This window comes from Podarcis tiliguerta (genome assembly GCF_965153285.1).
Source record: "Podarcis tiliguerta genome assembly, chromosome: 12".
Taxonomy (NCBI): domain Eukaryota; kingdom Metazoa; phylum Chordata; class Lepidosauria; order Squamata; family Lacertidae; genus Podarcis; species Podarcis tiliguerta.
In genome coordinates, this window is record NC_139545.1 from 36,345,741 (window position 1) to 36,357,590 (window position 11,850).

The 11,850-nt window shown below is 38.6% G+C and overlaps 1 protein-coding gene across 2 annotated transcripts in view; it reads left to right on the forward strand.

Moving 5' to 3' along the window:
* Positions 1-11,440, forward strand: part of LOC310660733 (macrophage mannose receptor 1-like) — a 44,546-nt gene extending 33,106 nt beyond the window's left edge. Inside the window, exons 25-30 of one of the 2 annotated variants that reach the window (XM_083405702.1) lie at positions 314-479; positions 2,357-2,509; positions 3,688-3,798; positions 5,486-5,674; positions 8,396-8,434; positions 9,809-11,440. In XM_083405702.1, the coding sequence (XP_083261828.1) occupies positions 314-479; positions 2,357-2,509; positions 3,688-3,798; positions 5,486-5,674; positions 8,396-8,434; positions 9,809-10,038 (888 nt within the window). In that variant the 3' untranslated portion in view covers positions 10,039-11,440. The remainder of the gene's footprint in view (positions 1-313; positions 480-2,356; positions 2,510-3,687; positions 3,799-5,485; positions 5,675-8,395; positions 8,435-9,808) is intronic. The other variant, XM_083405703.1, reaches the window with a different exon arrangement.
* The last annotated feature ends 410 nt before the right edge of the window (positions 11,441-11,850 follow it).

Below are 11,850 nucleotides of genomic sequence, written 5' to 3' on the forward strand. Positions count from 1 at the left end.
CCTTCCTAGCCTCTCCTGATTCATATGGAAAGGAGAAACAGAGCTGTGTGCAGTCAGCATTCTGATGACACCATGCTCCATATTCCTGGATAACACCTCGCCTATTTCAATTAGATGTTAAATAGTATAGGTATTAAATCTGATGTCACCCATATAGTAGTACTCTAAGTTAACCCCCTGAAAGATGATGGTGTGTGTAAATAAAATGAAAAGGAGAAAAAGTAAATAATGTGGAGTTCATGTTATGGGATGCAAATGTCAAAGTTTTTTTCTAAGCCAGCATGTGATGTTCCCATGTGCATTTGAATTTTAGACTGGTGAGCGTTACAAGTGGATAAGCAACCAGAGACTAGTATATACTGATTGGGGTCCTGAAGAGCCAAAGCAGAAAATAGCATGTGTCTACTTACACCCTGATGGTCACTGGAAAACAGGAAATTGCAATGAAACATTCTTCACTGTCTGTGAGCGGCATCATGGTAAGCAAAGGAATGTACGGTATCTTTTTTAATATGGGACTTTGCCTGCTCCATTTGAAGATAGAGCTGAGAAATGTGCTCTTGAAACTTCTGCCTCTTTCATATGGAAAGAACTGTTACAGTTCAAACCATCAGGCCATAACTATCAGGCAAACAAAAATATGATGGAGTTACAATAAGTAATCTAGGATTTGGTAACCACATTTAGTACCCATTGATTTCAATTGAAGAGACTTGGGCAAGTGTTTTTAAGGCAGCAACCCTATATATATTAACACAGGAGTAAGCTCCATGCAACTCTGTGAACATTACTTTGAGTAAACTCTCATAGGCTTGCACTGTTAACCTACCATTGAAGTCAATAGGATTTAAAATAGCTCACGTTTTATTAAAAGGATTCTTTTTTCTTTCTTTTGGTGGCCATTTTATGTCCATTCAGGGTATTGATTTCTCAGAGAGCAATGACTTGTAATATTACAAATAGTTGGGAACAATGCCAGCTCTAAATTTGAGATTTCTGCCAAAGCACCAGCTGATGGGCAAAGCACCCTATGCTGGGGTGTCGTCCTGCTGGGCTTATCAGGTGGTGGCAAGAATGCTCTGATGAGCACCAAGCATCCCCCAGTCTTCCTTACAATTTCTCATAATGCTCCTAATGTAGCATCTGCCGAAAGCCCATGTCCTCTCCTGATATGTCCCACAGAGGAACTTACGGTCTTCAAACAAAAACATCCTGAAGGTCCCAGGCCACAGAGAGGTTAGGCTGGCCTCAACTAGAGCCAGGGCTTTTTCGGCTGTGGCTCCGATCTGGTGGAATGTTCTGTCACAAGAGACTAGGGCCCTGCGGGACTTGACATCTTTCCGCAGGGCCTGCAAGACAGAGCTGTTCCACCAGGCCTTTGGCCAGGGCACAGCCTGACTCCCTCCTTTGTCAAATTTCACAGAACTCTAGCCCAATGGTTGCCATCAATTTGATTTGAATTAATTTTATAATGAAATTATTTTATAATGTTGTATTATTTTATTGTTGTTAGCCGCCCTGAGCCCGGCTTCGGCTGGGGAGGGCGGGATATAAATAAAGATTATTATTATTATTATTATTATGTGCAGGGGGGCAGGGGGGTGGGAAGGCAAAGCAGGTATTACTGGTGGGCCCTGCCACTGTGCCCAAGGATGCCATGTACTGACAATGGTTTTGGCTATGACTCAAATGAGATAAATTTAAATATTTTCCAATAAAATATTTCAGGGTACTGCCCCCCAAGTTGATTGGCATTGCCATTCAAATGGCATGAGTGTCATTGATTATGTGGGCAGGGCTTACCTCCCCCCCCCCCCATATTTTATTCAAGTTGGCACTCCTGGCGCAGCTGTAACAGTTTTTGGATGGGTAAAAAAAAAATAATCACTTGATATCCCCTAGCATTTTGTCAACAAATTGATCTGAAAAATACAGACACCTTTAAAATTAATTCTGCAGAGAAAAAGAATTAAATTATTCACTTTCTGTGTAAAATTATTGCCTCTGATTATATGCTTAACCTGTCAATTACAGCACAGCTTTCCCTCCTTGCCCTGCCCAGTCTCATATTTGCTCTCCTTCCCCCATCATTTCATGTTTATGTTCTGGAAACTAGTCTGCAACAGTTTTTTAATGCCTGGATTGGCACCATGAAGCTCTTCTGAGGGCCCTGTTTTGACATGTGCAAAGTTGCAGACATCTCATTTCACTAGCCCAAGATGCCACTAGCCCAAGATGCCACCTTGATATTCTGCTTCATCTCATGATTTGGGATTTGTTTGCACATCCTTAGTATTTATAGGTTTCTAATATATTTATATAAAATAAATAAAATAAAATACTTGTTTCATAATAGGCAAAATCCCAACTGAACCTCCACAGGCACCAGGAAAATGCCCTGAATCAAAACAGAACCAGATATCTTGGATTCCTTTTCGGGCACATTGCTATAAATTCTTCACTGGTTGGTTTGATCGCCCAACAGCACACTTCAAATGTTCTCAGTTAGGTGGGTATCGTTTTGAATTAGATCATGACATAAATTTTCCATGCTAGGAAACTCCTAGTTAGTATGTAAAACCAATGTGGTAAGTGGATGGTGTTGCAGGGAAGTCCTATCCTATGCAGGTCTATCAAGAAATATGCTCCATCAAGTTCAGTGGGGCCTATAGCTAAGTAAGTGGGTACAGGATTTTAGCCTTGGACTTTGACCAGAGAGACAGAGGTTCAATTTCTTGCTCACCCACAAACCTCACTGGATGCCTTGGGCCAATCCCCCACCTTTTAGCTTAATATGTCTTACTGAGTTGCTATAATGATAATGCAGAAAGGAAGGAAGCCTGGAATTGACCCTGTAGTCCTTGGAGGTACTGTAGAATGGCAAGGCACAGCAAGTGGGGTTTCTGACTGACAATGCTGCCCACACCTACTTTGGGAGAGGCCAAGTTGAGGGAAGATTGGAAGAACAGGTGGTTTGTCCTTCAGAGCACTCACGTCATCAGCAAATGCCTGACTGTGCTAACCCCTAATAATAAATCTTTCTATTGTTTGGTGCTTCTGTGTGAGGTGGGTTGTGCTGTTCTACTACTTATCATCCTCATTTGTCCAACCAAGAGATTTATGTATGAATCTTACTGAATAAAAGTTAATTGGTGGGGTGGTAAAAAGCCACATGCCATATGCACACACACAATTATTAACTTTCCATTTTATTTCCTCCGCAGTACCTCTGAGCCCAGATAGAATGTTGCTCCACTGGGGCCAGAGAAGCACTGTGGGGAAACCAAAATTGTGTGTGCCAGCAACAGTGCTTTCCTTCTAAGCTGACTTATGGTCATACATAACAGATGGGCATCTAACTTCTGCTTAGAAACTTCCAAGAAAGGGGAGTGCACCACCTCTCATGGGAGTCTTTTCCACTGTTGAACAATCAGAAAGTCAGAAAGTTCTTCCTGATATTTAGTTGGAATCTCCTTCCTTGTAATTTGAAACCAATGGTCAGTTTTGCCAGTGTGTATCTATTAAATACGTTGTTGCTTCTGTTTCGTCGTACCTGCCCCTAAGGTCCCAGAGCAATTTACAATGATAAAAGTATGCAGTATGAAAATTGTAATTATTTAAATAAATTAAAGGTGGTATGACAAATTCTTAATGAATTACGAATTTAACTCATCTGATGTTTCCTAGGTAGCACCTTGGCTTCTATAGAAGATTTAGCTGAACTGAAATTTTTAGTGGAGCACACACAGCAAAACACACGTTGGAATTATTGGATAGGATTAATTAGAAATATTGAAGGTAACTGTTTTACAGTCAATGTTTATACTATAATAACATTTATAATACTTATTTCTAATATAGTTATTTATTAAAACAATTTATTTACAATATTCTCTATGTGGTTTACAAGAAATGCAATACAAGAAGGTAAAAATTGGTTAAAACTATAAACATTTTTGGAAGTGAAAGAGCTCAGATGATACCTAACTCCCAGAAAATCTTCGTACATCAAGCCCAACAGTTCTTCCATGTGCTTGAGGGGTCACACCAGCATAAGAATGTAAAGGCATATGTGGTGGGAATGTTCAAAGGTGAAGTTGTTTTAGGAAAATGTTGTCCAGGGAATTTCTTTAATTGCATCTCAGAGTTTTCCTTTTTTTTTCTTTTTCTTTTTTTTTGCATTAGCTAATATATGGAAGAAATTGAAGTTAAAAAGCATATAATTTGTAACACATCTTCTAATGGCAGTACATACAGCCATAGGTAGTAATTGGAAAACTTAAAATTTGCTAGAAATAGACTAATGTTATAACACAGTTTGGCAAACAGCCTTGCTGGAATTACTGGAGATAGACACCAGTTTAGAAATGAGACAGTTTCCTTGGATTTAGGTGGAAAGGAGAAATAGAGCTGGGTGTCATCAGCAAACTGGTGGCACAGCACCTCAAAACTCTGGACAACCTCTCCCAGTGGTTTCATGTAAATGTTAAATAGCATAGACAACAGAACAGAACCATGAGAGACCCCGCAGGCCAATGGCCAAGGGATGTTGGAAACCAGAATATTTGTATTTAGCCTCGCAAACTAAAAAAATAAGTGTGTTGTTCCCAGTGAGCTTGAGGTAAGTGTGCTTGAAGCTATAGCTTCAGATTAGAAGAATAACAGTCTACATTAGGAAATGGCATCTATATGTTAAAGTTCACTTTATAAAAAAGCAGAGCCAACCATTTTTCCAAAATAGTTGTGGGAGTTTTGGGTACTGATCTAGAAAAAGAGTTTTAAGGTATGAAAAATATGTACAGGCAGCCCCCGCCCCCAATTTATGTGCATTCAGTATGTGTGTGACCATGTATACGCACATCACACCAAATGCAGAAGTGACCTGGAAACGTCATAAAGACAGCACTGAAATATCACTAAAAGGGCAGAACGGGGTTGGGATGGGGTTTTTGCAGGCTTTTTTCAATGGGTTTCAATTATACACGATTTCATCAACACATGTGATGCCTTGGAATGTAACTCCCATGGAAACAGGGACCTGCCTGTAATTCCTAGTTTAGAGAAAGGAGAAAAAGAGATGTATCTACTAGTTGTTTTAAAAAGAAATACTACATCTAATCTGGTTTTGATCCCGAGCAGTGTGAGCAGTCCCTGTTCCCATGACACTTCTATATTGTCTATATAAAAAAGCTGCTCCTGAGAGCCAGGCAGCTGTCCAAAATAGAGCTCAATATGGTCTGGGGGGATGTGGGGGGGGAGGGGCCACTGTAGCCAGAAATCAGACACCTTCCCCATACTGTTAGTGTATTCAGTGTTCTGATATAATATTGCTGGTTGCTTGCATATTTTCCAAACTAAAAATGGTGAGTGTATTTTTAAATTGTGTTTCCATATAGAACACATTGCAATGTTTGTGCTGCTCCTTCCCTTTTTAGTCATTACAATATCTATTGATTTTAATAATAGGATTTGATTTTAATAATAGGAGAATGGTTATGGGAAGATAAGACTGAAGTAGATTTTGTCAACTGGAAAGCAAATGAGCCCACATTCGAGCCTGAAGATTATTCCTCTTACTATAGTGGCATCTGCGCTTACATGAAGGCAGATAATGGGGAGTGGTACAAGGAACGCTGCAGAAGATCTAACGGATTTATTTGTAAAAGACACAAAAGTAAGACATTTTCTTATTTATTAGCAATAATTCTTATTCAAAACAGTATTTAATTGTTGAGGTGAGTTGTATAGAACTACAGTGAATGTCTTAGGACAGTCTTGTGTAATTGTTTTCTGGCTAGATTCATATTACTATAAGTTTATCCATGTCATCTCTTTATCTGCCCTCCTCTTAAAGTTGGTAACAAAGGTGTTTCTGTGAGACTACTGCCCAGAGAGTGACTGTTTCCTGTCTGCATGTTTATAATATTCTGCCTTGTTCTATCCTTACTAGCAAGTTCTCAGTGGGGGTTTTGGGGGGGGGGATGCAATCTTTCCCAACTGCCTTTCTTTTTCTTGCACATTCCATCAAATTGGTCCTCTTTTTGTGTGTGTGTCCTCCATACTCTTTGTTACTTCCCATTCTCTTTCCAACTTCTGGCAGACCTTACTGGAGCTTCCAGTCATTGACTCTCTAACAACAAATGGTAAAAGATAGAACCAAAGCTAGAGAATAATCATTTTCACTACTTCTATATTTAATAATGTTATGAACATTTGATAAATATATAATAGCAAAGGTTCCCACTATTATTTACAGTCCTCAGAATGGGTATATTCAACATTTTAATAAATCGTTCCTTTTATTCAAAAGGAAAAACCATTTAATAGATTCCACTTTGACAGTTTTAAGGCTCAGGTCACCATGCCTGACTGATCTTGCTAAGCGTTTGAGTGGATTGAGTGAACAGACCGAACATTTCAAATTCAAAACTTGGTCCCCATAACATATTTTTTAATTGAAAGAAGCACATCTGGAAGCATATCTGAGGTGCATATTCATGCTTTCCCTGTAATATTATTACATATTATTACACTCACACCAATCTCAAAGTGATAAGACCTTCTCCAGTCATCTGTACTCTTCAGTTGCAAAAGGGTGACTTAAGACTCTCCAGGGCAATTTTACTTAAAGAAACAGATTTGGTGACTGTAGTAGTCCTCTTTTCTTTTTTGTCCATTACCTCCAAGGAAGGATCTTGAGAAGCAGGAGTGCAGACCTACTGAGAAATGTGTGCACGGCCCAATGCATACATGGCAGATAGACTGGCAGTCCCCATGCTAAACTCCGAGACCTTGCCATATCTCCAGAATTCAATGTTTACACTAGGCTAGAGACAAAGGAACTGACAGAGTCCTTGTTTACCCAGGAATGTCCCATCAAGAATCAGTTTTGCTCTAGTTTCTCCTCTGAGTATTAAATAGAAGGGTAAAAAATGTGCAGCACACTAAGCTATTTCTGGAAAAGTTGAAATACAAATGTGGTAAATGGATAATAATTGCGTATTTATTTCACAAGATTTCTATATTGCTTGGTTGTAACAAAACCTCAGATAAGACTTGTAGGTAGCAATTGATTACATTGGATGGAAAAGCAGAAGGTTAGCTTATTGAGACATTCGTTCCAAAAGGTATATACTGTATTTCAGTCTACAGGGGATCGGTTCTTGGCAGAGAGTTACAAGTGTGCCACATTTATTCAGAATTCCATGCCAATGAAACCAGCAGGACTTGTTTCCAAATAAATTACTTTTACTGCAGCACTTTTCGTAACAAGAACAATGAAATCAGCTGAGGGAGAAATGGAGAGGGACCAATTTGAAAGCATAAGAAGCAGTTATACTAAAGCTAAGCAGGTCTGAAAGTTACCTGGATATGATACTACCCCAAGCCATATGTAAACTGCCCTAATCTCTTAGGAAGAAGTGCAGGATATAAGTATACCTAGAAGAGGAATAATTAGGAGGTCCAAGGGCCCAATCTACTTGAATACAATCCTTTCAATAAACTCCCTCTCCCTACCCCCCACATTCCCCATTAATCCATTCCATGTACAGTGGTACCTCGGGTTAAGTACTTAATTCGTTTCTGAGGTCCGTTCTTAACCTGAAACTGTTCTTAACCTGAAGCAGCATTTTAGCTAATGGGGCCTCCTGCTGCTGCCGCGCCGCCGGAGCACGATTCCTGTTCTCATCCTGAAGCAAAGTTCTTAACCTGAAGTACTATTTATGGGTTAGCGGAGTCTGTAACCTGAAGCGTATGTAACCTGAAGCGAATGTAACCCGAGGTACCACTGTAGTTTGTTTCTAGGTACTCCAGCCAATTTGCTAATGTCACCTGACCACCTATTTCTTCATTGTCAAATGATGCTTGAAATGGCTTGCTGCTTCTTACTTAGCACAATTGATTTTAAAAGCTCACATTTATTTTTTGAAAGTTATTTCTGTAACCTGATCCTGGTATTCCAGAACAAAAGCTAAAGAGAAGAATCGTTCAGTGAACCATTCACATTTTAAACCCTTTTCTAACTTGTGAGAACTTAACATTCATTTCAATTTTTAAGAGCTACTCGTGGTAGAATCCATTATCTGACAATATTTGAATGGTTAATTGACCATTCCTACATTTTTTTAAAAAATAGATAATGCTGGCTGAATTTGCTGGCAAGCAGACTAACTTTCCTTTTACTCTTCCACCTTAGTCAGGCTCACTTTATTGCTAATCAAAGCTCTGAACTAAAAAAAAAGAAAAAAGGTTAATAATATTGTCTTGCATACCTGTCTTCCCTACTATGTTGAAAACATTTGCTTCTGTAGTTTGCTATTACTGTAGATAGATAGATGATAAATAGATACACACAACAATCACACACATCTTAAACATTTCTTTTGTTTTACAGTTATTGAAGAGACAACTAAGTCACCTACAAAAACTACAGGTAAGACTGGGTTTTTTTAAAAAAACCTCAAGTAAAATTACAAGCATCTGTGCTATCCAGAACATTGAGCCAAACATTCTCCAAAAAGAACTTCTGACTCAAATTTCTAGGAGTGGGATTCATGCAATAACTGGGACCATAACAAACCCTCAACTCAGCATCTTTCAGCATAGCGGTCTGTTCCTTCCTCTTCTGAATTGTTCCACTATTCTAAGGTGGTCATTTTGCTTTGAGGAATCCCCAACTCCCAGTGAAGTAATGTCTCCAGTATTTGTTTGTTTATTTTTTCAGATATCTGTATACTGTATACTGTATACTATATACTACATACTGAAGAAGTGTGCATGCACACAAAAGCTCATACCAATAACAAACTTAGTTGGTCTCTAAGGTGCTACTGGAAGGAATTTTTTTATTTTGTTTCTATATACTGTTTAATATTCAGAATTTCTAAGCCATGTGCATAATATGTATTTCTAAGTACTCTCAAACTGCCTCTGCTCTGCTATATGCATTTTTGTAAACGTTGTTTGATTAGAGAACTGCATCACAATATTCAGATAGATGTGAATTCCAAAGGATAGCTGTGTTTCAGTTTGTGTGTTGTTCTAGAAAGTGTATTTGGTAGGTTCACCTTTATATGTGAAATCAAATTTTCCCCATGTTCCTACCACATCCAGGCAGGCAGAAATCAACAACTGAACCCTCTTCTACCATAAGCTCTTCAGTTTATGTAGGCACTAATACATTTCCCTACTGGGGAAAAATGATAGCAACTCTCCTTTCTTCTGAAAAAACTGCTACTATGAAGCAGGACAGCTGAGGGGTGGGTGAGAGATCTCGTTGTAATGGAGTATTCTATAGTGTTTCATGTGTAAGATGGAAGCGCAAAAGGCAAATCATCTTTTATCTGCAGATGCACAGAATAATAGTATCCTGTTTAAGAAGTAGTGCAAAGACAACTGGGGGAAGGTATACTATTGCCTTGACATTTTGGGGTTTTTTCAGTTGCATTGCAACATCCAAACTTCTTTTGGGCTGGATTCCTTCACAGCCTGCCAAAGCTATTTTCTTTTTTTAAAAAGGGATGTACTCCTATTTTCTTTTTTACAAAAGGGGTGTACTCCTATTTTAAGAGGAATCTGAGCTACTCCAGTGCATCTTTTTTGCTTCTGCGTCCCCTTCCCTCCTTGCAGTCAGGTGACCATTTCATTGGCTGGTAGGTTTTCAGCACACTATGCTTATGTGCAGAAAATACCACCCAGACATCCTTCCTGTTCTTACAAGGGGGTTGTCACTGGTTTGCCATAGTATATAGTATTCAGTGTTGTCTATTATATTTTTAATATATATTACATTTTCCCGCACTGGCAGAGCAAGAAGATAGTTCTGCATCAGAACGTGGCAGAGTTATAACGGTGGTTTTCCCAGTGTTCTTCATCCTCATCCTCATTGGTGCAGGCATTGCACTTTATATTGTCTACAGAAGAAGATTTCAACAACAACAAACTACTGGTAGCTTTGACAATGCCTTGTATCATGACAATAGGATTCTTATTCAGAATAATGAGTCAGAAGTATACGTGGAGGACAAAGGAATGTAATGCTATATGCACTTACATGTGAGTAAGTCCCAGAGAGCTCAATAGGAGTTACTTCTGAATTGACAGGTATAGGATTGCACTGTTTATTCATTCATTTCCAAGAAGTAACCATTGTTGGGAATGGTTTGTCCCAAGCCTTAATATGCAAGGGTACTTTCTATGATCATGCTTATTATGTGGAATGCTCTGAATGCATAATTATTATTTAGTGAAAACATATTCACAAAATATGTTAAAATTAAATATTACTAGACTTGAAAAATTAAGGATTGTGTCATTGATATCCTCTGGCAACCAAGGTACTGCACAATATTTTTGCCATGCATGAAAAAAAAACCCACTTGTCCGGTGTTGTAGAAAGAGCAAGGGGTGTAGCTCACCCTCTTCCACTCTTCCAAAAAAGATAATAATCAAGATGCTTTTTGTTCTTTTTAAAGGATTCAATATGTGCAGCCCAGGTTCTGATTCAATACCTAATTTTGTATCCGCAGATAGGCCTATTTCTGATTGCATTGTATGTCTAGCCTTTGCTTGTTTGGTGGCATTTCTGCTTATGGCTTAAAATGGCATGCTTTTATTTGTTTTCTTAAATAGGATAGTGAAATGTTTCTTTCTGTCCACCCTTGCACTTCTCCTCCAGAAGTGCCAATCATCAGTATGAAAATAGGCTTCCATATGTGCAGCCCAGGTGCTAAGTAAAAAAGAGTAACTGCATACATAGCGCCTAGCTGTAAATGCATTTTCTTACCTGACTAAGACTGTTTCTGCCTATAGAGTGTCTTGTTAGAGGGCATGTCTTTGGGTTAGGGTATCGTTTAGCAGGTTTAGTTGGTATTATTATTGCCCCAATCGTCTAAAATGTTTTAAATTGTTTTTAACTGCTTTTAAAGTTGTGTGTTTTTAAAATCGGGGTTTTGTTGTTGTTTCCATTGAAAATTGCAGTGGCGACCTCAGTGGCACAGCTATTCTCCTATCTTGACAGTTAGCCTAAATTCTGTGGCTATGCTCTGGTAACCTCTATGTTAGATTATTGCCACATGTTATATGTGGGGTTGCTTCTGAAGACAGCTTGGAAACTTCAGCTGGTACAGAATTCGGCAGCCAGGCTGTTCACCAAGGCAAGATGGTTTGAGCATATTACACCAATCCTGGCCCAACTACACTTCATTACATATCTTTAGGCATTGGGCAAAACATTTCGCTTCAACCCGGACTTTGACTGATTAACTTTCTATGGCCTTTTAAATGTGTTGTGGGGGTTTGTTTGTTTTTGTTTTTGTTATATTAACTATTTTGTGCTCTCATTTTGTATTTTTAAGTTGTGAACCCCTCTGTGATCTTTGGATGAAAGATGATATACAAATCTAACTAACTAACTAAATAAAAATGTAAGCCATACAAATCAGTATCTGCAACATGTTCCTTAAAAATTCCACACTGGTAGCATCACACACTCATTCAAATATTATTACAACACACAACAAACTGCTGGGAAAGGTGATGGATTTTTCCCCTCTCTCAGGTGAAAATGGTTTATTCTGGAATGAAATTCATCAAGAGATATAGAAAATTATTAAAACACACATTCACATTTCTCCTCAGTTATCCTACTAAATATGTGGACAGATTCTATGACGACATTTCACCAAAAGGAACTTTTGATATGGATGCTGTTAGCTGTCAGGATCTCTACAGCACAAGTGGAAATATTTATTATTATTATTTAACTGACCATATCCTGTAAAATTCCCCAGAACAGTCAGGAATCCATCAAATTCAATATGTCTCCATGGGAAGACCACCTGATGGCTT